The 27,387-nt window shown below is 44.4% G+C and overlaps 1 protein-coding gene across 2 annotated transcripts in view; it reads right to left on the bottom strand.

Moving 5' to 3' along the window:
- mdga2a (MAM domain containing glycosylphosphatidylinositol anchor 2a) overlaps positions 1-27,184 on the bottom strand; it is a 152,970-nt gene extending 125,786 nt beyond the window's left edge. For both annotated transcript variants that reach the window (XR_004502546.2, XM_033643016.2), the window contains exon 1: positions 26,366-27,184. Coding sequence is in view for 1 of the 2 variants with exons in the window: in XM_033643016.2 (XP_033498907.1) it covers positions 26,366-26,438 (73 nt within the window). In the remaining variant the exon portion in view is untranslated. The remainder of the gene's footprint in view (positions 1-26,365) is intronic.
- Between the last annotated feature and the right edge of the window lie 203 nt (positions 27,185-27,387).

Raw genomic sequence — 27,387 nt, 5'->3', positions numbered from 1 at the left:
AAGAAACACGTTTACAGTTTTTTCTTTTTACGTCAGAAAAACATTTGAACTTCATGTTGAAGAAACACACAAGTTTAAACCTGCTCTGTGTGGTCTGCAGAACAAAACTAAAACGCTGCTTCAATTCCACTCCAGTATGACTAAGAACTACGGCCATGCTGGATGACTCCGACCCTGCAGTGACGTGGAGAGCACAGTTTAATACAGCTGCTCCTGTCTGAACCATAATCATCAGTCTGTTTACGTTGACGCGTTTCAGAATAACAAGAAGGTCAATTCCTCTCCAGGAGTTTAAAGCTGTTTGTGTCTTTGTTCTCCCTGAAAGACAGATTATAAAGACTCCACCTGCCTTTATTATCACGTCCATGCACAGTTGGTGCACGTACAGAGCGTGCAGACTGCAGGGTCACAGATTTTGGACGTCCTTCACGAACAGCAGGTGACCAAGTTTACATCACATGAACTCTCATGACTTCACAGATACTCAAAGCATGACCTGTCAAAAATGTATTTCTTGCTCATTTTTTAGATTCATACTTGTATTTTGGATTTCTACTAGAACATGTTGACATGCTTAATTAAAGGTTCAGTGTTGGATTTAGGGGATGTACTTGCAGAAGTGGAATATAACAAGTGTTTTCCTTAGTGATTAATCACCTGAAAATGGACTGGTCGGGCTGGTCTGAGTATTTACTGGGATTTTCAGCACAACCATCTCTAGGGTTTACAGAGGATGGTCCCAAAAAGAGAAAATATCCAGTGAGCCAAAATGCCTTGTTGATGCCAGAGGTCAGAGGAGAATGGCCAGACTGGTTCAAGATGATAGAAAGGCAACAGGAAGTCAAATAAGCACTGGTTCCAACCAAGGTGTGCAGAAGAGCATCTCTGAAGCAACAACACCTTGTCCAACCTTGAAGCAGATGGGCTACAGCAGCAGAAGACCACACCAGGTGCCACTCCTGTCAGCTAACAACAGGAAACTGAGGCTACAATTCACACGGGTTTTCTCACCAAAACTGGACAATAGAAGATTGGAAAAACCACATTCAGATGGAAGCATGGATCCATCCTGCCTTGTATCAACGCTTCAGGCTGCTGCTGGTGGTGTAATGGTGTGGGGGAGATTTTCTTAGTACCAACTGAGCATGGTTTAAACACCACAGCCTACCTGAGTATTGTTGCTGACCGTGTCCATCCCTTTATGACCACAGTGTACCCATCTTCTGATGGCTACTTCCAGCAGGATAACGCACCATGTCACAAAGCTCACATCATCTCAAACATGACAATGAGTTCACTGTACTCCAATGGCCTCCACAGTCACCAGATCTCAGTCTCATCATGGATGTGCAGCCGACAAATCTGCAGCAACTGTGTGATGTCATCACGTCAATATGGACCAAAATCTCTGAGGAATGTTTCCAGCACCTTGTTGAATCTGTGACACCAAGAATTAAAAAGGGGGTCCAACCTGGTACTAGCAGGGTGCACCTAATAAAGTGTATATCTACGTAGGGAGCGGGTCATTGTTTAAGGAGATCACCATGTTTCTACAGTAGCCCAGAACAGACAAACCAAACACTGGCTGAAGCAGATGACCATAGAAAGAAATCTGTCACCTGCTGACCTCAGCTCGTCTCACTGGAAACAGAGTTCAGAACAGTCTGACACCTTTACATAAGTTACCCTCATTACTGAAAACTTTTCTCACTTTTAATATAAACATTCAACACTGTAAGATTATAAATATGACGGGCTATAAGGAAAAGCATCCCAGATCCCCTTTAAGGTAATGTCACTGCAGCTGCAGGAGCAGAAATTCTAGAATTATGAAAACACTTACATCATAAATTATTGTTGGAGCTCCTCAGTAACAACATGGTCACCTTGTAAAGCACATAACCGGGAGATAACACAGAACTTTATTCCTCCTGAGGGAAACTATTGTGCAGCAGTTGCAGCAGAGAGGGAAAGAGTGCAAACTATAAAGAAGTGAACAGTGAGGATCATAAAGGAAAGAGCAAGGAAGACAGAAAGCAACTGCTGCCTGCTCGTACAGGGAGTACAGCTAATACAGGGTTCAATATTCAACCTTTGATGATGTCATATGCCTCAGTTTCTTGCCTGCCTCTTCACTGATGATCATCCAGTAAAAAGATTATTTAAATAACACAAACATCATCATCATCATCATCAGTATAATCACCGATGAAGTGCCAAAAACTGCAGTTCCACTAATGGCCATTTGAGGCTGGCTCCAGGAGCGAGTCCGTCCCCAGAGACCTGCCAAGCTGCGACCACTGTTCAAGACCCACATACAACAAAAGCAGTTGTTTTTTTAGGGACCTGTCGCTGTGTTTCCAGCTGTGATTGTGCCTCCAAAGCCGGGTATTTTAGGCCACAATAGGATCTTTTCCTAACCATAACCATGGTTGGGCATGGGCAAAAATGAACTTCACACAGGCGGGCAGCGGGTGAGAACACAAATATATTTTTTGTTTTTCAGAATAAAACAAAGTAAAAAGATGTGCAGTATATGTATAGTATTTTAACACGTAATATCACTATTATCAAGCTGCAGTTCCTTTTAATTTGAAAGTCAGTGACACAAGTGTAACCTTTGACCCCGTGGTCACATCGGTCACCGACGTGGAGGACTCCAGCCATGAAACTCTGCAGGCCGAGGATGAGGTGGCAGCCTACATGGAGTTCAAGACACCCAAGGAGGATCCTTTGGAGGTTTGATGGTGGTGGAAGGAGCATGCTAACATGTTTCCTAACCTGGCAGTGATTGAATGTTTTCATCATCCAGTCAAAGAGACGTCCAATTCAAGAACGGAGAACCAGCTTAATGTGAGGGACTGGAGCCTGGGGGGGTTTAATCACAGGTGGGACGTCTTGGGAGTTTTGTTAACGGATGCGGCTTTGACTAAAACATGACCGTTAACAGGTCGGTTCTGGTACTGAGCTTTACAGGTATAGGCGGGTGCAGGTTTTCAAAAATGGACCCGTGCAGTACTCTGATCGATGGTCCTTGTGTATCAGTCTGTGTCTCCTCTCAATATTCTGAGGTTTTTGATGGTCCCTGAACGCAGCGTAGGTGAAACTCTTCATGATCTTACTATATAATGAGGAAAACTGTGTGTGTGTGTGTGTTCCACGTTTTTCTCCTCACTGACTTGGTCAATCCATGTGAAATTTGGCACAGTGGTAGAGGGTCATGGGAGGATGTGAATGAAGCAATATTACATCAATTGGCCAAAGGGGGGCGCTATAGCAATCGAATGAAATTGCAAATTTTGAATGGGCATATCTCATGCCCCGTATGTCGTAGAGACATGAAACTTTGCACAGAGATGCCTCTCCTCATGAGGAACACATTTGCCTCAAGAACCCATAACTTCCGCTTATATAGATTTTCCGCCATTTTGGATTTTTTGAAAAACACTTAAAGGAGAACTATTATGCTTTTCCTCTTTTCTGACCTATAAGTGTTGCATAGTCGTGTTAAACGATGCCAACGCATCAAATAATGAGATTCGTGCATTTGGAAGTGAGCCCTGCAAGCTGTTTTGGATGGCTCTGCACGCTGTGTTTTACAGTCTTTTTTTAAACAGTGTAGTCCATGTCATGTTAATGCGTGCTGGACTTACTTATATGGGCATGCCCAGGCACTTCCGAAGTCCTCGGGAGTGTGATCAATCACAGCGGCGTGGGCTCGGTGGGAGGCGAGGGCCGGGCGGTAGAGTAAATTACACAGACCGTTTTCGCGGGATGCAGGAAATACAAGGAAGCAGTGCAGTGAGAGGCACAGCGTCCTGAAGAGGTAATCGTGTGTATCGTGTGCAGGTAATCATGTGTAGCTGCTCTATAGGAGTCCAGAAATCAAATACAAAGGCCCAAAAATGAGTATAATAGGTCCTCTTTAAAATCGATCTCTTCCTAGGAAGTTTGAGCGATCTGCATGAAACTGGGTGAACATAATCTAGGGACCAATATCTAAAGTTCCCTCTTGGCAAAAGTTGGAAAACTTACTAAAACTGAGCTTCTATAAGGCAATGAATACTGCGGAGGGCGTGGCTCATCACATAAAGGTGTATAACATCTCAAGGGTTTCACCCATCACCACGCAACTTTGTAGGCATATGACCACACATAATCTGAGGGGACCCCTCCATTATTGACCCCATCAAACAAAATGGGGGCGCTAGAGAGCTCATTTCTTATCTAGGCCTAACTGCCATATGGATTTTTACTAAACTTGGTAGATATGTAGAACAGGACGCCTCAAGGTGACTGGAGAAATTTAACTCTAATTAGCAACTGGGTGGCGCTATAACAACAGAAAAATGCTTCAAAATGGCTAAAATGCGACTGATCGCTGTGGCTCCCCCTGTGGACCAATGTTGTTGGGGGTTTTTTCTAATTTTTGGTATGACTAAGTCATGGTGTGGTATGCTGTACATAATCACAGAAACTGTCAGTGTGTCATTCTGTCAGTCAGTCATTCTGTCTGTCCCACGTTTTTCTACTCACTGACGTGGTCAGTCTATGTGAAACTGCACATAGGCATTGAGGACTGGCATAGGTAGAAGGTGACAAAGCTACCAATGGGTATGGACTACTTTCTTTTTATGCTCAGAAGCAGTTTGTGGAGTTTTGAGTCGTGGGATAATTGATCAGATCAGATCGATAGATGAGAGGAGCTGCTGAGTAAACTTTTAGAACCAGTGCACTGAACAGTTAATTTCCACTTTCACAACACCTGGCGTTCTGCTGCTCTGTCTGTGCCCAGAGTCTGCTCTGAGCTCCAGGAGTGTGAAGCATGAATAACCAAACAGTATATAACACAACAACACACCTAATGAACAGTCCAGCTCAGCGGCAAACGTGGCGGCAGATGTTTTAATCGCTGCCACAAACAAACGAATGTGTGGGAGTCTGTTTTAAATAAAGGTCAGTGTTTGACAGGGCTGAAAATTAACACCAGCCACCGGCCAAACGCTGGTAAAATATGCAAGTGGCTGCTGGATGTGTTTCCTTTACCTGCCAAAATAACACAATGGTAATGTATTGAGTGGCCGCTGTAATTTGGGAGTTTATCAGCCACAGCGTCAGGTGGAGAAAAAGTTAATTTCCAGCTCTGGTGTTTGACTGTTTACAGTTTAAAGTCGTATGAGTCAGTGTATGAGACAAATGTAGTGAAATATGTGAGTGCAGATACGAGTTATGAGGTAATAAGAGTGGAGTCGTTATCTCTGATTAAATCTCATATTTCAGATGTTATTTTCTTCTTCTCTGCTGCAGGACGAACAGTTTCCCTCATCTGATTAATCACCTCCAGTCCTCCATGAATCACACACACACACACACACACACACACACACACAGTGACTTCCTCTGAATGAATCAAACATTCATACAGAACCATAAACATGATCAATGACACACTCTGAGAAACACATTACATGTCAGACACACGGCTTTCACTCTGCAGCGGCCATATTTATCTCAGCTTCACCTTCCTCTCAGCTCCCAGCATGCACTGGGACAAGATTTACTGAGCAGACCTGAGGGTTCAAATATGGATCAGGTGGAAAGACACGAGGCAGAAGAAGAAGGAGAAGAAGGATCTGGATCTACTTGCTTCTGTACCCTCATTTCCTTCTCTTCTTGTTGTGTCCTCGTTTCCTTCTCTCCTCCTCATTTTGTTTCCTACTTTTACTCTCTTGTGTGTTTGTTTTGTTTCCTCCTGATTCTTTCTTTCCATCTCTTGTTTCCTAGTATTGTTTCCTCCTCTCCATTCATGTTTCAGCACTTGTTTCCTTCTCTCTTTTCTTGTTTCCTTTTCTCCTCTCCTCTCCTCTCATTTGTTCCTCTTGTGTTTCCTCCTCTCCCCGTGTTTCCTCCTCTTGTATCCTCCTAACTTGTTTCCTCCTCCTTCCTGATTCCTCCTCTTATTTCTTGTGTTTCCTTGTCATGTTTCCTCTTCTCTTTTGTTTCCCCCACTTATATCCTCCTCCCTTGTTTCCTCTTCTTTTGTTTCCTCTTCTTCTCTTGCGTTTCCTCCTTGTTTCCTCCTCTCTTCTTGTGTTTCCTCTTCTCTTTTTTATCCTTCCCTCTTATCATGTTTCTTCCTTTTGTTTCCTACTCTTCTGTTTCCTTCTTGTTTACGCCTATCATTCCTTATTTACTCTTCTTTTGTTTCCTCCTCTACTCTTGTTTCATCCTCATGCTTCCTCCTCTCTTGTTTCCTTCTTTTTTCCTCCTCCCATTTCTTGTTTCCTCTTCTTTTGTTTCCTCTTCTCCTGCTGTGTTTCCTCCGTCCTTTCTCCTCTCTTCTCGTGTTTGCTCTTCTTGTTTCCTTCTTGTTTCCTCCTCCCATTTCTTGTTTCCTGTTCTTTTGTTTCCTCCTCTCCTCTCGTGTTTCCTTCTCATGGCTCCTTTTAAAGGCTCACTTCATGAGGTCATCAGACAAAAAGATCAGAAACATGAAGTTTCAGCTTTCTTGAACTGAAGCCGACGATCATCACTAACGAGGTGAACTTGTCTGAACTTCCTGTCTCAGCTCCCAAACAGATTTTAACTTCCTGTGTCTTCCAGAAAACATCCACAACAAAGGAGGAGCTCCTGCAGGCGTTTCCTCTGGGGAGCAGAGTTAAACTGCTGCAGCACTTTGTTTCACACCAACAACAAAAAGTCAAACTTTTCTACTTTAAGAGAAACCTGAGGAGTTTTTCTTCTTCTTCTTCTGTCTTAGTTAAAGTCCTCCTCTCTTGTCTCCTTCTTCTTCTCTCTCAGTGAAAGTCCTCCTCCTCCTTCTCCTCGGCTGGTCAGGCCAGCCGGGAGGATCCAGAGTAAATCCAAACAGACATGTTGATTAATTTCTTCAGCCAAATGTTTAGTGGAACAGAAAAGAGGCTGTCACACTGGCTGGTACACAAACAGAGATGTTCTCTGAGCCGTGAAGTGTCACTCTGCTGTCTCCACCTCAGCTCCTCACAAACAGGCAGCGCCATCCAGCAAAGCAAATGCACCCACACCGGGACGGACACGCAGCCTGACAGAAAGAGGTCAAAGGTCACTCTGTCAGTGTGTATTTACTGTTGAACACCTGATCTGTGGAGGAATGTCCCACTCTGATCACAGACCACAAACCACGTTAGAAGTCATCAGTGAAATCTTCCATGAGATCAACGTGCAGCTTCACACGGAATATAAACTGCGTCGACTTATTGATTCAGCGCTCGATGTAACGGCCACTACGCCCCAACATGTTCTCATCCCAACTCGTCAAATACCACTGCTTTATCTGTGGCCCTGAACAGCAACACATGACGCTCTAGGTACCCTCCTGTGTCTGTTTTTTACATTCTGGGATGGCATGTGTCTTTGTGTCACTGTGTCTTTTCAAAATACACTTCAGTTTTCACAGGAAATGATCAGTGTGTGCTCCTCACATGCACACAATCTTTTTCTTTTCTAACATCAGAACTGGAGAAGCCTCTTGGATGTGAGGTGAAATGTCTTCAAGAAACTCAGTTGCCTATGATATAGCACTTGAGATTATTATGACCTGGATGACTGAGAATCTTCACCACCATATTTTTCTTTACAGACTTAAACACCGGGTAAATTGAGCACGGTCTCACTCCAAAGTCGTCAAAATCCTGCACATGGGCAGTGACTTATGGAAACCAACAAAAAAGGCGTCCTTTAACGTTGTGGCCGGTTGCTGTTATAGTTTAACAGTGCCCGGTGCCGTCAGGGGGAAATGTGGTGGGACAAGGACAAAAGTTAAGTTAAGGCTGTGAAAGTCCAACAAACACCGACTTTCACCTGAGAGAGCGGTGTTTGTGTCCCGTAAGATTCTAGAGCTAAACCCTGTTGTTTTTCCTAAACCTAACCATGTGCTCTTGTTGTTGAAGGAAAAAAACGTCAATTCACAGTGTTGTACCAATGTAGTGCTTTTATTTTGATAGGGACTGAATGTAAACATTAAATTTCCTGTGGAAACAGAAGTTTATTTTGAAAGAAGACAATGCATGTAACAGGCTGAAGTTGACCTGCCGTCCAAGAACGTCAACAACCAACACACCCAGGGTACCATGAAGGAAGTGCAAAGTCCATGATCAAAGGCCGATATGTGACGATGTCAGAGTGAGAATGTGTTTGGTAAAACACTTCGTTTTTACATTATATCCTTAAATTTAGGCAACAAAGCTACATGGTTAGGTTCAGAAAAAAAGGAAACACCATGTTTTGGCTCAACATCATGTCACATACGTCACTGCTGTAGCATGCTACACATACTGGCACAATGTTGGTGTTGAAATAACTCCACTGACTGTTGGTTTCACACAAGAAACAAACAGCAGGCTCCCGGGTGAAAGTCTGGACCCATCCACCTCATCTCCCGCCCTATAGGGACTTTCTCGCTCTTTATGCTATGAGAGATGGCAGCCGGTACATTTCATAATACCTGTCGGCTGTAGTTTAGCGGTCTGTTCAAGTGCAACTTCTTGGCCGAGACACAGGCGATGCAACAGTCGACTTCCGTCTCTGCTGGTTCTTTGATGTGAGTTGGTTGTGTCTGGGCCTTGAGAGTGTCATTAAAGACAGACAGGCTCATCTTGTGAGGAGCAGGAACATCAGCAATAGCCCGTCTTATGGTGTTTGAGATATTGTGTCAGATATAAATGTCAACATCAAGGAAGGAGGGAAGTCACAAGATCATCAGAGTCAGTGGGATTAATCCTCTGGGGAACATGAACGTTTGAACATTATGGGCTCTAGTTTCCCGGCGCGGCGCAGGGTGGAGAACCCCACGCAGAGCTAGTTTCGAGCAGCGCAACCCGAGGCTTGCTCAGTTTGGTAGTTTGGCAGACTGAGGTGCGCTGAGATGGGTGTGGCGGCGCAGCAGGGGGAGGTGTCGACAGATCCAGCTTGGCGCTGTGACAGTTTCTGAAGGTGCGCTAAAAGCTCGCCAGCTGAAACCAGGTCTACTGTCAGCGCAGGCGGAGCGCAGCCGGTGTAAGTGGAAGTTTGGATGACCAGCGGACAGTGCGCACACGTCACCAAAACCTCACAGGCAGGTTTCCAGAATGTCAGGCACATTAACGATGCAATAAATACCCACAAAACCACTATTCAATACAACTATCTGCAATCAGCATATAAATGTATCTCTATATCGACTGTCCCGTCACATCTGATGTCAGATCAAAGGGGATTGGCACCGTTTGGCACATTTGGCACGCGTAATGGAAACCCAACCTGATTTGATTAACACAGCTGCAAACTAATGAGTTCACATCCCTCTCAGCCAACCACAAACAGCCACAGCATCAGATAGGGAGTATATATTCAGTATCTGTCATCTTAGAAAAGTCAAAAGAAAAGAAACAGAGTGAGACTGCGAGAGAGAAAGAGAGAGCGCGCACGAGAGAAACGCAACATTGATTTACAATTGTGGTGACCTCCTCCCAAGCTACCTTTGCATCATCAGCCCGTGGAGGTCTGCTCGCAGTTCCGTATATTCAGACACTGCGAGCTTGGACCTCCCGGACCAAAACATCAGTTTCCTCCTGGGAGAAGTTTGGTTGTCTGACGCTGCTGCTCTCTTCTGCCATGGCGAATAGAGTAAACTCTCATTACGCCTTTGTGCGGCGCTTTTAAGGGCGAGGAGAGGGGCTCATTTGATTGGTGTGATGTGTGTAAAACCCACTCCACACCTTCTCTCCTCCCTCTTTCCGACTTGCGCCGGTAGGAGGGACGGAGGTGGGAAAGAGGAGTAGCTGCGCCAGCTGCACGGTGTGCCAAACTTGCAAAATCAGCCTGGCCACACCCAATCCGCCTCACCCGGTCTGTGAAACTAGAGGCCAGTGTGATCGCAGTCCATCAGTTAGCTGAAAAACATGAGCCTTAACTTCACCTTCAGACTAACTCATGTCACAACAACAAAACTTAAATTTACACACTGAGACCAAAGTTTATCTTCCAAAGGGAATCATATCATATATGAAAACTCTAAAGAGACATCGGAGCCAGAGGTGGCGACCATGAACCCTGACTGAAAGCCCCTCTGCTAACTGCTGATCATCTCCACCTACTGTCCCTATGTTTTCACAGCTACCATCCTTCACAGCAGCAGCAACTAGTTAGTCTGAGTGGAGCTCCTCCTCTTCCTCCTCCTCTCCTCTTCCTCCTCCTCCTCTCATCAAACAGCCAGTTGGCAGGAAACAGGAGGTGGGCCAACAGTGCTCCCAGTAATCTGCCGCACTCCATCCTCATTACCACACATTAACACTTATTAACACAGTAAACCCACAGCTAATGGGTTGATAAACACAGGAACACACTGGGAGGAGGGGGGAGGAGGGACGGGGGGGACAATGGTGGGTGTGAACGGTGTTTCCTGTGTGCGAGGAAACAGCTGGGAGAGGAGGAGGTAATTAAAAAACAATTATAATTAATCCCAATTTCCCAGAGAAGGTAAAGAGAGAGCAGGTCAAATATGCAGAGTTAATGATTTCATCAAAGTAGAGGAATATGCAGATTTCTGTCTGCAGCCACTCACAGCTCGCCTTCACACCTTCACACACACCTTCGCACACCTTCACACACACACACACACACACACACACACTGTTTCATCCTTCAGCCAGCGCAGGTTTGTTTCTTCAGCTTTTTCATTAATGATTTTTCCCCAAAATCTAAACTTTTAACAAAATCTTTGTGGATTTTCTTTGATTTTTAAGGTGGCGTTCACATCACAGACTCAGGGCTGGATCTGACACCTGACCCCAAAGTCCAGTTTGTTTGATTAGTGTGAACACTTTGTACCGCACCTGGACACAGTGCGCCGATCTGTACTTGATACCACATAAAGAGGTGGTCTGCAGTGTGGTTCATGTGTACCTGGTACAGTTCACATCAGGTGTGAACACTAACTGTATCAAACACAGAAGCGGACTGATGTTTACTGCGACTACAGGGTATTTTTAATAGATTATGAAATTGTCTTGATGTCTCTGTATCAGACGGCAGTGCAGCCCACTGCAGATAGACCCAGAAATTACTTTGCAATCGCCTACGACCTGCAGTTGGTGCTCCGGGGGGAGGTGGCAGCATCTGTTGGTCTCGCTCTTTCCTACACTGTAGCACAACAAAAATATCACCTAGGAGATGACACAAGTGTTCATTAATGCTAACCTAAGCGGGGGTGGAGTGGGATGAAATCAACTGTAAATAATATGAAAATGCCCTGAACTGCCTTCACACCTGAGGATTGTTTTCAGGTCTGTTGGACCCCTTTAGTTTGGTTCACTTGGTCTGGAGAAAGGAAAAAGAGATGGACTGTTGGCCTCTGATTTACTTTGACTTACTACAGAGCCCGGTCTCACTCTGAAGTCGTCAATATCCGGTGCATGGGAAGTGATTTGTGTCAGAAACCAACAACAACAAAAAAAAGGTGTCCTTTAATGTTGGCATGATACGCGGCCGGTTGCCGGCGGCATCATAAGGAAACGCAGCGGGACAAGGACAAAAGTTAAGGCGATGAAAGTCGGGGTGGGGCAGGCAGGAGGGTTGGTGGATGGGTCCAACAAACACTAACTTTGACACGAGAGAGCCGTGTTTGCATCCTGTAAGATTGTAAAGCCAAACCCTGTTGTTTTTTCCTAAACATAACCACGTGTGTGTGTTGTTGAAGTGTTGTACTGACGTAGTGCTTTTATTTTGAAAGAGACTGTAAGACTGTTTACTGTAGTAAACTTTACATTTCCTGTGAAAACGGAAGTGTGACATGGTGTCCCAGAACGTCAACAACCAACACACCCAGGGTACCTTGCATGTCGTATCTGGACGTGGAAAGTCCATGACCAAACATCGATATGTGACGAGGTCAGAGTGAGAATGTGTTGTACTACAAATGAATCCAGGAGTGTGGTGAAAGGTTGTTTTCTAGTTTCAGGATTCTTAGATGCTCAACAGAACGATTTTAAGTTCGTCAAAATCAAAAATATATGTGTAATCAGTTTGCCATAGCACGGAAAAGTGGGTTAACCGTCCAGCCAGATTTGAATGATCAAAAAAACTGGTTGGCTATATCAAATTAGATTTTAAAAACATGAAAAAATGAGCAGTATTCTCGGCTCTGGGGAGCATGTCCGCTGAGGGCAACAAAGATCAAGCCACTACAAAGTACAACAGGATCATGCTAACCCAGTAGGACACAGTCAATGGCACCATACCCTCCGAACAAAAGATCAAGAGAGCGGAGCTGCACAGCGACAGCCTCTCGATCAGCAGCTAACGTTAGCACAAAGCACACACCCACAACAGCGTTGGGCTCGTTACTCTAAAAATGTAATATAGTACATATTACTCGTTACTCTTTGCAAAGTAATAATATCACTTTACTTATCACTCCCTGCCAACAGTAATTCGTTACACTACTTGATATATTACTTTCCCTTACATCCCATAAAACTGGTATTCGAGTATCTCCCCAAAATTCAGATGTGTGCGTCTGTGTGAATGTCACGATAATAGCTGCTACGTGTGTGGCTAAGGTCAGATAGCTTCGATTTTTACCCAGGCGTCTTCAGTTGCCTGTGACCGGTATTTTCCTGCGTAAAATCCAGTTTTGGTTGTTTAATCAATCACTGCAGGGCTACAGCTGACCTCCGCAGCTGAGGAGGGCTCACCTTTAGTGGAGTGTATTTCCTGGAGTGTCACATTGTTGTACCGTCGGTCATTATAAGTGTTTCAGACCAGAGGGTTGAGGATGTGTTTGAGTCCAACTACCTGCAGCAACAGTGTTCTTGTCATCTTTCCTCCTGACAAAATCAAAGTAATGGGAATATTTCCAGCTGCTGAGGTAAAAAGTGTTTCCATATTTCAAACTAGCTTGCTGCTTCGTGACGTGCCTGCTCAGTGTGACGATTATGAAAATGAGTCCACTGATGTGATGTTGTATTTCATGTTAGTATGACGTGATAACAGAAGTAATGTTTAACAAGCTGTTGGTTTTGAGGTAACTCATTTTATTACAGAACTTTTATCAGTAATTAGTTACATTAGTAATGTGGTGCTGTCGTTAGTGACAGCGATTCTGCTTGTGTTTATATGATAGTGGCGTTTAACAAAGACGTTTATTCACATATTCATTAGACTGAAAGAGCAAAGAGAGCTCGTGGGACGCTCTAACATGTTAATCGATTGTCTTAATTGTATTAATATAATATGTGTTTGTTGTTTATTCAGGCGGGCTCCACTACTCTGTTTAGTTAATCTGGTTTAACTTGGTGCAGTGTGTTTTCTTTCTGCATCTGTATCTTCAGTTCTTCTTCTCTGTGTGACCAAACTCTTTGACATCATGAATCTAACTTGTTTTTCTTTTTACTGTCACATAAACTCAGCTGAACTGAACTTAACGTCTTCAGAGTCTCGCTGAGCTCCATGACCTCAGAGGAATCTGGACACCCCCTCCTCGCCCCCCCCCCCCCCCCCCCCCCCCACACACACACACACACACACACACACACACACACACACACACCCTCCCCCCCCTCAGCCTTGAGGATCTGGATCGTTTTATATCATCAACCTTCAGCAGTGTACGAGCCTCTCCTCCATCTCATCGTCCAGGACAACAAACAGCAGCCTCACACAGCAGATACAGAAATAACAGCCTGTAGGAGTTCTTTAGTGTGATTCAGTGTGTGACAGTGAAGAGCTGCTGAACGTCCTGTAATCCCTCTGCTGCCTTTCACATCCAAACAACTCACACAAAACACACAATGCACCCGAGACTGAGGAGGAAACAGGAAGTGTGTAAGAGCCTCAGCAGGGAGGGAAAATAATGTCACATTTTGATATGAGACAGATTTTGATTTTACACGTTATTTAAGACAATGTTAAATCTCCTGCTGATCAGTCCCAAGTTTTTAGTAGATTTAATTTCATCTGGGCAGAAACCTCTTAATACTGGATTGTTTTTAGGTCAGTACTGATATTGATATTTGTGAGTTTAAATAATCTGATCAGTTTATTTTATTTTGATCTCTGATATATAAAGATTCATATATATAATTCAGTTTTAAATGTACTGATTTGTTTTTCCTCCCAACGTCTGACTGACATAAATTCAAAATTTTTGGGGTTTGAAACAGAAATATAGTCAGACAAAAGGAGGCTTCTGATAAGGTACTAAACTTTGGAGTTTTAGTAAAACGTGATGCACAGTTTTAAATTTCTATTTCACATTTTATAAACCAGACAAACCAGTAATCAATTCATTGAGAGAATAATGAGCAGGCAAACCCATCACATGAAATAGTTTACAGTAAAGATGCAGCAGTTTATAGGCTGAACATCAGTATCAGACGATATTGGCCTTGTTGTTCACCTTATCGGCACATAAGATGACATTTGCATTTGGTAGTGGCCGATGTTTTTGTGTTGTGTCACATCAATGATGCGCAGGCTAAATATCAGGGTTCGAGACTAACAATAGGAAATGTGTTTGGGATGTACAGAGATCCTCCCCGGGACGCTGTTGGGATGAAAGGATGCAGTAAACTCACTATCAACACGTCAGGGGACGCTCCCATTCAAGGGGCCGTACACATGTCGTGATTTTAGCGACCTCGAAATCATTGTTTTTAATGTAGACGTGCAGCAGGTGCGCCAGAGCGACACAACTGTCGCAAGCACATGTTACCAAGCACCTACTTTAGGGTGCAACAGCTGCACCCTGAGGTCAACTTCTGGAATGCAGCAGCGCGCACCACGTCATGTGATGAGAAACAAGCAATCACAGCTGACGGATATCAAACAAAGACACAAGAGTAGCGCCCAACCTCATGATTGATGCTACATTGTGAACAAATCAGCAGGAAGAGAAGTAGTTAACGTTAGCGGTTAGCAGTTAGCTGTTAGCAGTTAGCAGCTAGTGGCCGGAACTACCTGCTGACGGAGGTTAACCTCCACTGGAACTACTACTGTCGCTGCATCCTGAGCTCAGCATCACCTAGGAGGAATGGGCCTCATTCACAAACAGGAAGTACGCACAAATCTGTGTTTAAACAGTGCGCATGAATGTTTTAGGAGAAATCTGGGAATCATCAATATTTCCTTACCTGACTTTTTTCCTACTCTGTGAACAAATTTAGATCTCCCTCAGACCATGCATACTCACAAATGATAAAAGCCTGTCTGTCTCAGAAAATCTGAACAAACACCTGATAACCACATGAGTAACATTAAGACTGTAATTATTTAAAAGACTTTAACAGACAATATTTAAAACCGTTAAATCACTGATACATTTGGTCAAATGTATTAAATACCTATGAAACTGACACACTGTCATCCTGAAAGCGGAGTATCTCAGTTCTTATTCAAAGGAAATTGCGCATATGTTCATTTATAGCCGACAAAAAAAGCATGCAGGATAAATAAAGATTCTGATCTTCCTCCAGGCAGGTATTAAGTTGCCATATGTAACCCTGCTGGAAGCTGCTGCTGTCTGTGCCTTCAGGAGAGCACATCAGAGAGCGACATGTTAAAGCATGTTTGAAGACAGTGATGAACGGCTGGCCAGCTGTTTCTGACTGAATTCACTCCTTCACTTCACAGACACTCACTGATGGTAGAGAAATGGGGGCGGGATGCTGATTGCAGATAGCGGCTACGCACCTGTCAATTTTTTGTAAAGACAAAATCAGCTGGTGCGCACGTGTCATGAATCCAACAATAAGTTTGCGTGTGTACTTATTTTATTGGGCGGCTGTGGCTCAGAGGAAGAGTGGGTCAAACCCTGATCGGAAGACCGAAGTTCAAAGCTCCTCGAGTCCACATGTCGAAGCATCCTTGGGCGAGATACTGAACCCCAAATTGCTCCCGATGGCTGTTCCATCAGTGTGTGAGAGTGTGTGAATGGTCACTGAGTAGCAGGTGGCACCTTATGTGTTAGCCTCGGCCACCAGTGTGTGAATGTGGCATGTAGAGTTAACGTGCTTTGAGTGGTTGGAGGACTAGAGAAGCGTTTACCATTTATGCACAGAGTAAGAATGTTTCTATGCACATATTAGTGACTGAGATCCAATGTGATTGGTTCAAAGAAATAAAAACAAGCCAGAGCTTTTTCCCTCCACAGCACGATGATAACATTTTGATTCCAGAATCCTGGAAACACGAGACAACATCATCATCATGTGTGTCGACACCTGAGCTCACCAAACATCCAGAATTAAATACAAGAAAGTATTTCACACATTCACTGTCACCTGTGACCCAAAAGCATGCTGGGAAACACACAAACACAGTTTCCCCACCACCAAAATACCAATCAGTGTGTGTGTGTGTGTGTGTGTGTGTGTGTTTGCGATCCGGACACATCTGCTACCTGTCACCTTCAGTTACACACCCCCTCCCCTCCTCCGCTGTGTGTCAGAGCTGCAACAGGAGCTGTCAATCAGCACACACACACATTTGACAGTATCTGTTGTGGCGTGTGTGTGTGTGTGTGTGTGTGTGTGTGTGCATGTGTGTGAGTGTGTGTGTGTGTGACAGATGGCCTCAGGATGCTGCTGTTGGGGCAGATTAACCACAAACACACACACACATACTAACAGTGCTGTTAGCTCCATGCTAACATGTTAGCATTAAACAGCTGAACCAGAATAAGAATGGAAACAGAGAGGACGGAGACACCTGACTCTGAACAGCTGCTCATCCTCACTGGATTCCACCAACATCTGTTTTCCTTTAGAAACCCTAACGACACTGAAAGAGTCGATGAGTTCACACTAATGTTTCTGCTGTAGATGTTTCAGCTTGAGCTCATTTTAACTCTTTTATATCCTGTTGGGTAGTTTAATCTACAGCGATGCATCATATTCTATAAGACCATCATGCGTTTGTAGCCTGGCCGTCTTGTGAGAGCCACATATCTCAGTCGACACACAGAGCCTACACCATAACCTGACATGCACCTCCCCAGAAATGTAACTACACGTCGTGGCCACGCAGACCTCCTGTCTGTTTCTGTAAGCTGAAACCATTTCCCTCAGTGGAAACAAAGCTTTGATTTACTTTAATTTCACAGATAAGAAACAATAAATTGTGAAGACAATAAAGCCTCCTCTAAAATAGCATTTGAAGTCTTGTGTGTGATTTATCCTGGCTTCATATGAGCAGAGGAAATCTCTGCTAGTCGCTAGGCTAATTTATACAATGTAAAATGCCATAGGCTTGTGCTAATAACGTTAGCATGTTGTATTTGTTTGGAAAACATGTTTAGTATAAGACAGTTGTTTTGTCAGTGAACCTTGTGAGTTGTAACGGAGCCGAATTTTGTAACGTTACCTTTGTTAAATGTTGCTGTTGTCCCTGGCTTCATATGAGTAGAGGAAAAGTCTGCTAGCTGCTAGGCTAATTTATACAATGTAAAATGCCATAGGCTTGTGCTAATAACGTTAGCATGTTGTATTTGTGGGGAAAATGTGTCCAGATAAAGACAAGTGATTGTCTGTGAATGCTGCGAGTTATAGTGAAGCTGATTTGTGTACTTGTGTTTGAAACTGTCTCTATTAAGCCATGTTTAATGTGTGTTTAATGTGTGTTTAGGGTGTGTTTAATGTGTGTTTTGAATCAACTAAACTTTACAGTACTTCACAGAAACCCCACCGCCGACTAGTGTTTTGGGGGTGTAACTGCAGAGTGACACAGACACACCACCACACAAGTATAAATGCTCACAACAGTGTAGGCGACATGTGTAGGGTCTCCTGCACAACTATAAATCCTGCTTAAGGCAGGGAGAGCAGCAGCAAAGACCCCCCTGGAACAGAACAGAGCAGCATCAATGACAAACATAAATGACACTGATAAGTCAGACACAGCATGAAAAGGAGGAGCTGGGGTGGAGGCAGGTTGCAAAGCAGCTTGCCGAGGAAGCAGCAACAGCAGGCAGGCCAGAGCAGTTTAAATAGGGCGCACTGAATGAGATTCGCCAATTGGTTGCAGAGAAAGGAATCATGTGATCTATCAGCTGACTCCCTCCCATCAATCAGCTGCTCCATCAGTTGATTGGGCTGTTTGAGATCAGCTGATGTAGCTGGGAAGTGAGCTGAGCTTGACATTGTGTCCTGCCTGAACTAACACTGTGCTCACTTAAGTTTAAGAAGGAGAATTTTCTCAACACATAAAAAAACAAACATTCAGCATCAGCACATCTGGAGATACATGGTTTTCACTGGTCAGGAAGTAACTGTCAAACACATGTAGTGCAGTAAAAAGCACAATATTCACCTCTGAGATGGAGAGGAATTTATACTCAATAAAAAATATTGCAGTAAATGTACTTAGTTACACTCCACCTCTGCTGTGGTGAGTCAGCAGGACTTACAGTGTGTCATCATGTTGCGGCTGCAGTGTACCTAGCGGCCTGCAGGGGGCGCTATGGGCTCCTAGGCCTGTTGTCACTTTGGTGTTGTTCAGAGAGAAGCAGCCAAACAGTGAGTGAGCAGCAGACTGACCTTTTCCATCCAAATGAGCTCTAACTGCACATTGTGCTGCGGAGAGTTTATGAGGCAGAAAATGAGCCCATATGGCTGTGAAATCACATCAGGATCATGACAACAAATCAAACACCACATCTGACCGCCAGTCAACAACAGCAACAACGACGACCACAACAACCACACAGGACAGATCACACTCGCTCACTGACCGGCTGACTGCAGGCTGCAGCTGCATCATGAGGACGATGATGATGATGGTGCAGCCAACAGATCACATGTGCTGCTGCAGCTGTTACTGAATGATGAATGATTAATCTGCTGATTATTTATAAACAGAAAATAGTCGAACATGTCCTATTGTGTAGTTTCCCTGAGCTGACGTCTTCAGATGCCCAAAAATCCAAGGCTGTTCATTTTAATATCATATAAGGGTGTGTCCAAACAATTTTTCCCCAGCAGCAGCGTCTTTTTTAATTGTTCCCACTGAGCAGAGAGCGTATGTGGCCGCATGTGGCTGCTTAGAGAAAAGGCGCTGCACCTATTATAATTTTCCAAGCATTACGCCTTTTTTGTGCGGCTGCTCCGAGCACTTTAAGTTGAAAATTTCTGATTTTTGAGAAAGGCGCCAAGGACGTCACTGCCGCTTCTTTAGCTGGGCCACTGTCGGCTATCACAGCTATGGCAGAAAAGTTTATTTTTTGGGAGCAGATCAGCCAGCGGACACTGGATGTTGCTGCAGAGTGTTGTGCTATTACGACCCTTGTAAGCTTAAAGTTAACTGTGCCAACCCTCTGTTAATGTAGCGTTGTATTAGCTACCTAGCTAACGTCACTGTCAAGATATTGTTGTCGTAGAAACATACCCATGCGGAGCACGTCATTTTTACAAAAGCACAGGGAGTGTTTTTTTACGAAGCTCCCCAGCGTCCTGCCAGTACATTTCTACTGAAGAAAAACACTATGTGGAGACACACACACGAGAACAGCAACCCAGTCAACACATTTAATGTAACCATTGTAAACATCTGGAAACCACAGATATTTTACGTTATAAGGTAGCAGATACATTGAACTCTGTTAACTGTAGTTAACTTGTGGTTATGTTTAGGCACAAAACCCACCTGGTTATGGTGAGGAAAAGATCATGTTTTGGCTTAAAATCCCTGGTTTTCATGGCACTAACAGCAACGAGCCACATGCAGAGAGTAAAAATTAGTCAACTCCAGTTGCACAAAACGCTATTAACCGTCTCAATCTGCTCTCATCCAGCTGTGCTGAATGATGAATCCCAGTTGACCACAAGTAACTTAGCATAAGTAACACCACTGAAACAGTACATTAGGGCAGGTGTGGTGCCGTGTGCAAAGACTCGGACACATGCCAAAGAACTGGAGAGGTGCAACCAAAAAAAGTATGTAAGGAGAAAAACTTATGCAGTAGTGAAATTGATGTACTAATGTTTTTAAAGTGTCAGTGTTTTTGTATGTTTACTTACGAAAAGTAATGCACCCAAATTCGTACGTATCCCACGTATTTTGAAAGGCTGTGATTACGAGACAAATGCACTGATGGCAGTAAACGAGGAGCCAGTCCAGAGTGCTTGCAAGGAGGCAGGTTGGGGTGTTGGATGGGTCACAAAAAAACGGACTTTCGCCCTGGGGACGGTGTTATGATATAGTTCAGTAGCTACGACAACGATATCTAAGTTACCTGCGGAGTTCCATATTCAACAGATCCAGTGTGGACAGAGAGCGTCTGATGTAACGCGATGCGACACTCACATCCAGTTTGGACACAGAGTTACTCCATAAATCATCACGACACAGTTTTCAGTCTTTCCGCAAGTATTTTCTGACATGTAAAATGTGTTAAGAAAATGATTTGACTTTGCCCTTTAATTTCTTAAAGACAAAAATATTCACAGTTCAGATTTTGGAACCACATGATTAATTATCTGTTGATTCACTTATTGATTAACTGACCACAAAGTCTCTGTTTGATTCTTAGAATCACTTTATGACCAGAAACAGAAGTTCATCTCCATCATCGTCTCCTAAAGCCTCCATCGTTTACTGAATGTAAAACAAATGCACAGATGTTGCATCCTAATCCCCTCCTTCCCTCTTTCCTTCCTTCCTCCCTCCTCTGTTGCATCCCGGCTGCAAACAGAACCCCCCCCCCCACACACACACACACACAGATGAAGAGGAATTATTCGTAAAGACCTGAGTTTCCATGAGCTCAGAGACGTCAGCGCTCTAAACTGCGTGAATGTAAGTAACAGTGAGCATGATGTAATACGCCTCCTCCCCCTCTAATCTGTGACATATAAGATTACAGATAATCTGAGTGTGAGCTGACGTCACGCAGGGAACACTGTCACTACGCTGTTATTACGACAGTATGGTACCAAAGGTGCTGCACATAATGTTTGATTGACCGAGTGATGACACACACGTGGCTGCAGAAATAAAAGCTCCAACATCAGTGAGCGTCCTGCCTCCTTTAAATACCTCATGTATTTGTACTGCAGCTGGACTGAGATACAAAGTAATAATCCAGAAGTTTCCTCAGAGGGAAGAAGAACCTGACTGATGGTTTAAAACAGCAACCACAGGACACTAAACATACAGCTCAGTTTACTGAAGTCCTCTCTGTAAATATTACTGTAGTACTACAGTAAAAACAAACCATGAGGACACAGAGGAGTACTCTAACGTCACCACAGTTTCCTTTGGGAATATTACAGCTGAAAAACAAACACTCATAAATCCTGTATGTGTGCAGTCTTGAGGTCAGCGCTGAGATCAACCCGCTGCTCTTCCTACAGAAATATTAAAGGAATATTTCACTGGCTCCATAAAGAACAGTAACACACTGTAAACTGTGTCAGACACACTTCCAGTGTAAATCATTACAGGAACATCTCAGGACGAGGTCATAAAACAGATAATAAAAGGACTACAAGGACTCCAGGAACCGTGGCTGAGGCTGCAGCTCCAGCTGAGGACACTGAGGTTAGTGAACTTAATATTTGTTCCTGGGGATTCTCAGGAATGTTCGCGACCTGTGGGGAGTTTATTTTACTGCTAACAGTTGGAGGATTTTTCAGATTCGTGTTTCAGGCCAACACATAAATAAGTAGATGAATAAATAAGGTTTAAGTATTAATGCATCATAATTAAACTGCTGGCAGAGTGAAGGAGGCTTTGAAACACCAATTAAGGCTCCATGTCGGGAGATAAACAGCATAAATGAACAGTTAACTGAATCAAAGAAACATGGAACAGAAATACTGCTGTGTCAAAAATGTTTAAGTTCTGGTTACTGACCTGAATATAAATATAATGATTATAATAAGATGTCTCAGGTGATACCAAAGAGTTTAATGCAACACGAGCAGTGGATGAAATGAGTCACAGCAACACGCCAGTAACACCACAGCAGATGACACAACTGGACAGACAACAGGTTTATTTTTAATGTCCAGATGGAGCAATAATAAATATTAAGGCTGCACGATATATATCTGGCCGCTAAATTATCAGCCAATAATGGGACATTTTTATTATAAAAATTATAGCTGATAAATAGCGCCGATAATATGAAGCCAAACTGCTTTCATTGACTTAACAAGGGCAGCATCTACACACCAACACAGTGGGTGGTGGTGCATGTACCTTTAAACTTGGTTTGCCAGCTGCCAATAAACACAAAGAAGAAGAACAACAACTGCAGCACGCTGTCTAGAGGACAGAGCATGTCGTTCACAGAGGAAGACAACAGGATTGCGCCAAGGGTCTGATCTAGTGTTGTGTCCTTCACGAACGAATCGTTCAAAAGAACTAATCTGTTGAGTGGACGTACTGAACTGAATCACTTCCGGAACTGATTCGTTCATTTCTCAGCAGTGAGCGTGCAGGCTGGGAGTGGAACTGCCGATTTGATCTGTGTGAACGATGAATCACTCGCGAGTTGCAAGGCAGCCAGGGTGCAGGGAGGGACTACCTACTGCGTGACAAATCACTCAGGGAACAAATCACTCAGTGAACGACGTAACCTCGATCCCTGAGTGATTCAAATCTTTTCTTCTCAGCGATACACTTTCATGGGGACCGTTTTCTCCAAGCTAACAGCTAATGTAGCCAGGAGTCAGGCCACATGAACACCATCACACACCTCCCCATTGTTTTAACAGACTTAGTTTCCAGATAAACAAACTTAAAACATTAGGCTGGACAGTAATGATACTCAGCCACTCACCCACTAAGCTCTGAATCATAAATCATTCAGCCGTGTATCAGTTCAGTGAGTCGGACTACGCAGTACACAGTCTGGGCTCCTCCCGCCAAGCACTAAACAATTCGGTGAACAAATCTTTTGAACAAATTTTTCTAATGAACTGATTCTACTTTGCCCATCACTAGTGTGATCTCCAACTGCCTGACACAAGTTAGACACAGGGCTGCAGGAGTGTTAGCATGATTAAGCAGCAGCAGTTAACATCTAACACCGAGCTTTTAAAAGGCTTGACTCAATAGTGATGTCAGGTTGATTCTATTAGGAGCTATGGGATATTAAATCAGGTGTATTTTCTCACTACATCTTAGTAGACCTGCCCCCTGATAGTCGACCAAACGTTAGTCGATCAGAAAGGTCATTAGTTGGCAAGATTTCATTGGTCACTTAGTCACAGAAAACAAACAAACAAACAAACAAACAAAAACTCTATTAGGACCTGCACCTTATCAAAATAAATCAAAACCTATATGACTGGACCATGTGTGACTTTAATTTGAAAGGACAGACACAGGAAGTGTCCACGCTCAGCAGTCAGACAGGAGTCAGGTTAATCTCCAGGGCTGGTACCTGCGGTTATTCCACAGGCTAGTTAATAACATGTCGGGCAGGAAATCCAAAGTGTGGGATCATTTTGAGAAGGTGAAGGACGAACCCAAGGTGATATGTAAACTCATCTTCATTGGTCGACTACAAACATGACGTATCATCTGAAACATGGAAGTAGCTACATGCCCATTAGCCCACAGCGTCATTAACAGGCGGCTCGCTCAGTGTGTGACGTGCACTTGTAGATAAAATATAGGCCTATATTAATGAAGGTTCATTAGTACAGTTTGTATTTCTCTGTAATGTAGCACAGTGTTAACAATGTTACTGATACTATTCTTTCTCACACCTTCAACTCAAACCATCAAAATATATCATTTAATCATTACATTCATATCAGAAACATGCAGGAGACTAGTCCACTGATGGACCCTGATGATGACTGTTGGTCGACTAGGAACACTCTTTGTCAGTAGCAGCCCTATTTAAGTCACGTGTAATTTGTCACATTACAAAACTGACGTTACCCTCGTGAACATGACAGTGTACCACCCGTTACAGTCCCCGATGTCTCTATCTGGTGTTACCGTAGTGCCTACACCTGTTTATGATTCAAAACAAGATGCTAAATGAGCTAAAGGTCCCTTATTTGCTTTTTCTTCAGATCCTGTTCATCAGCAGATAAAGTCTTCACTGCTGTTATCATGTCAGCTACAGTAAGAACTGAAATTCAGTTTTAAAAACTGAGCAAACTCTGACACTGATGATGAAGACCATGAGATGTGGCTGAAAGCTCAGACTAGTAAGAGGACCTTTATATTTTTTTGTTAAAGAGAAATATTCTATTGGAGAAGATGTGAAAGAAGAAATATCAAAGTTGATTCTTGACCTTGGAAAGAGTAAAAATAAGTGTAACTCAAGGTCACTTATGAGTTATTTTCTTGAGCTTTCAACCACATCACATGGTCTTCTTCAGCAGATGGAGGTTGGTCAGTTATTATCATGTGACATGCGTGTGGAAATTCCACTCAAGATGTGATGATAGCTGCTGATGAGGACCATGACCTGCAGTCTAAAGGTCCAGAAACATGTCAGAGAGCAAAGCTAGTAAGTGGCCCTTGATTTTTATGTGTGTGTGTGTGTGTGTGTGTGTGTGAGTCGTCTCAACCAGATCAACATCAGTGTCACGTGCTAACGGTGTGTGTTGTGATGTTCACACAGATTAAACATGAATAAATTAAATCATGTTAAAGTAAATAAATAATCTGACAGGATTAAATTATGAAGAGCAGAAACAAACAGACGTCACGTTCAGAGCTCAGAGGGATCAGAGTGATGATGTCACAGTGATGTCACAGTGATGAACCAGCATCATCATCATCATGACACAAAGGTCACTCAGAGCTCAGTCTGAGTCCCACAGAGACCCCCAATATTCCTGAGCTGTCACACAGGATAAAAATAACACAGCAGCAGCAACATGTCACCACCTACTGAGTCCTGCTGAGATACAGGGTCCCACAGAGACCCTGTAGACCTGCAGAGACCCTGTAGACCTGCAGACGCCCTAAGTCCCAAAGAGATACAGAAACAACAAGCTCCACTGAGGCACAGAGTCCCACAGAGACCCTGTAGACCTGCAGGCTCTGTGAGTCCCACAGAGACACAGAAACAAAGAGTCCTAAAGAGACACTGTAGACCTGCAGAGACCCTGTGTCCCACAAAGACCCGAATATTCCTGCACTGTCACACAGGATTAAAATAACACAGCAGCAATAACGTCATGTCACCATCTACTGAGTCCAGCAGAGACACACAGTCCCACTGAGACAGCGTAGACCTGCAGAGACCCTGTAGACCTGCAAAGACCCTCTGTCCCCCAAAGACCAGAATATCCCTGAGCTGTCACAGGGGATAAAAATAACACAGCAGCAGCAACATCATGCCACCATCTACTGAGTACTGCTGAGACGTTGAAGACCTGCAGACACCCTATAGACCTGCAGACACCCTGTAGACCTGCAGAGACCCTGAGTCCCCCAAAGACCATAATATTCCTGATCTGTCACACAATAAAACAGCACCAGTAACATCATGCAATCTACTACAGTAAGTCCCACAGAGTCCCACAGAGACACCTGCAGAGACCCTGTAGACCTGAGGACACCCTGAGTCCCACAAAGACCCTGGAGACCTGCAGAGACCCTCTGTCCCCCAAAGACCAGAATATTCCTGCACTGTCACACAGGATAAAAATAACACAGCAGGAGTAACATCATGTCACCATGTACTGAGTCCCACTGAGACCCTGTGGATCTGCAGACACCCATAGGCCTATACAGGGACCCTGAAGACCCACAGAGACCCTGAAGACCTGCAGAAACCTTAAGTCCCACAAAGACCCAAATATTCGTGTGCTGTCACAGATGACACAGCAGCAGTAACTTCATGTCACCATAGTGCGTCCCACAGAAACCCTGTAGATCTGCAAATCCCCTTTAGACCTGCAGACACCCCAAGTCTCACAGAGACCCTGTAGACCTGCACAGACCCTGTAGACCTGCACAGACCCTGTAGACCTGCAGTACTGTTACACACAGAGACACGGTGAGACATGATGGCGTCAGGATGATCTAACAAAGACTGAACATCAGTCAGTTACTGCAGAGGTATTATTAGGAGCCCCCCTCACTGTGTTCACAGGTGTGTGTTGGTGTGCAGCAGCCTACCTGTTGTGCCTTCAGGCCAGGCATGAATGTAATATGACTGAATGAGCATCACACACACACACACACACACACACACACACACATTTAGCCTACACGCGCTAAATCCCTCACAAGGTCAAGTTGGTGTGGGTGGTATTCCGGGTTAAACGCTGCTTGTGCTGCGCTGCGGCCGTTCACACCGCATCACACCGAATTTACCGGGCAAGAATATTTGGAGAATGACAACATGTTAATTGCATGTTAATGACGTCCTTACCGTACACGCCCTGGCCGTGCACGCCCTGCAGGAAGCCGGTAAACAGCCACAGGAGACCGAAAACTAAACCCATCTTCACATCCTCCTCTGGCCGCCTCGCTGCGTCTCTCCCCCCGGGGATGAGGTTGTCAGATCGGTTCCCCGCAGCTGCTGCTGCCGCTGCTGCTCCTCCCTCCTCCACCTCCGCTCCGGCCGGCGTCCCTCCGCACGGAATCCGGCCCGGTGACCGGTTCTCATCCACAAATCCAACTGTGTCCCCGCCGGCACCCCGCCACCACCCCCCGATCCCCGGTCAGATGTGACAGGGAGGTCCGGTTCTGCTCATACCGGAGCTAACGTTAGCTAAAACCGTCAGAGACCAGCTGAGGAGGATGACGGTCAGCGGAGACCCGAGAGGAAGAGCCGGTGCCTCAGCCGCGTCTCCTTGATGGTGACATTGTAGGAAAAAGATTCAAATTCAGGAGAAAACAAGTCGGTGCGACAGATCCTCACACCGGGAGGATGTTCACAAGTCCCCGCTGCCCCTCCGCCGAGTCCACCGGGCTCCTTGTCCGTGAGTCGGTACCGGAGTTACATCCATCATGCTGAGGAGAAGCGGGTCCCGCTCCGTGTCCTTGCTGTCAGCGGCTCGTCGCGGCACGTCAGGCCGGGCAGGAGAGGCAGAGAGTCGGGCTCCGTGATGCTGTGATGCCGTTCTGAGATACGGCGAAGCAGAGAGAGGAGAAGCGGTCAGTCCCGACGACTCGTCGGTGGATTTTACCGGTGAGAGACGTCACCGAGCGAACCGAGCGGTAAAGAGGAATAGAACGGACAGGGACACAGCTTCCGGGAGGCATTTTCAAAATAAAACCCAGTTAACAAATAGGCTACTAACGTGTGATACAAAACAGCTGGTAAAACTGTTCATGTGTGCAGACAATATAATATAATATGATAAAATATAATATAATAAATAATTATCTGAATCTGAGGAGTCAATAGGGATAATAATAGAATATTTCTGAAAATGGTTGTTTCTTTTG

Source organism: Epinephelus lanceolatus, chromosome 15 (genome assembly GCF_041903045.1).
Source record: "Epinephelus lanceolatus isolate andai-2023 chromosome 15, ASM4190304v1, whole genome shotgun sequence".
Lineage (NCBI taxonomy): Eukaryota > Metazoa > Chordata > Actinopteri > Perciformes > Serranidae > Epinephelus > Epinephelus lanceolatus.
This window is presented reverse-complemented; position numbering and strand designations above follow the sequence as displayed.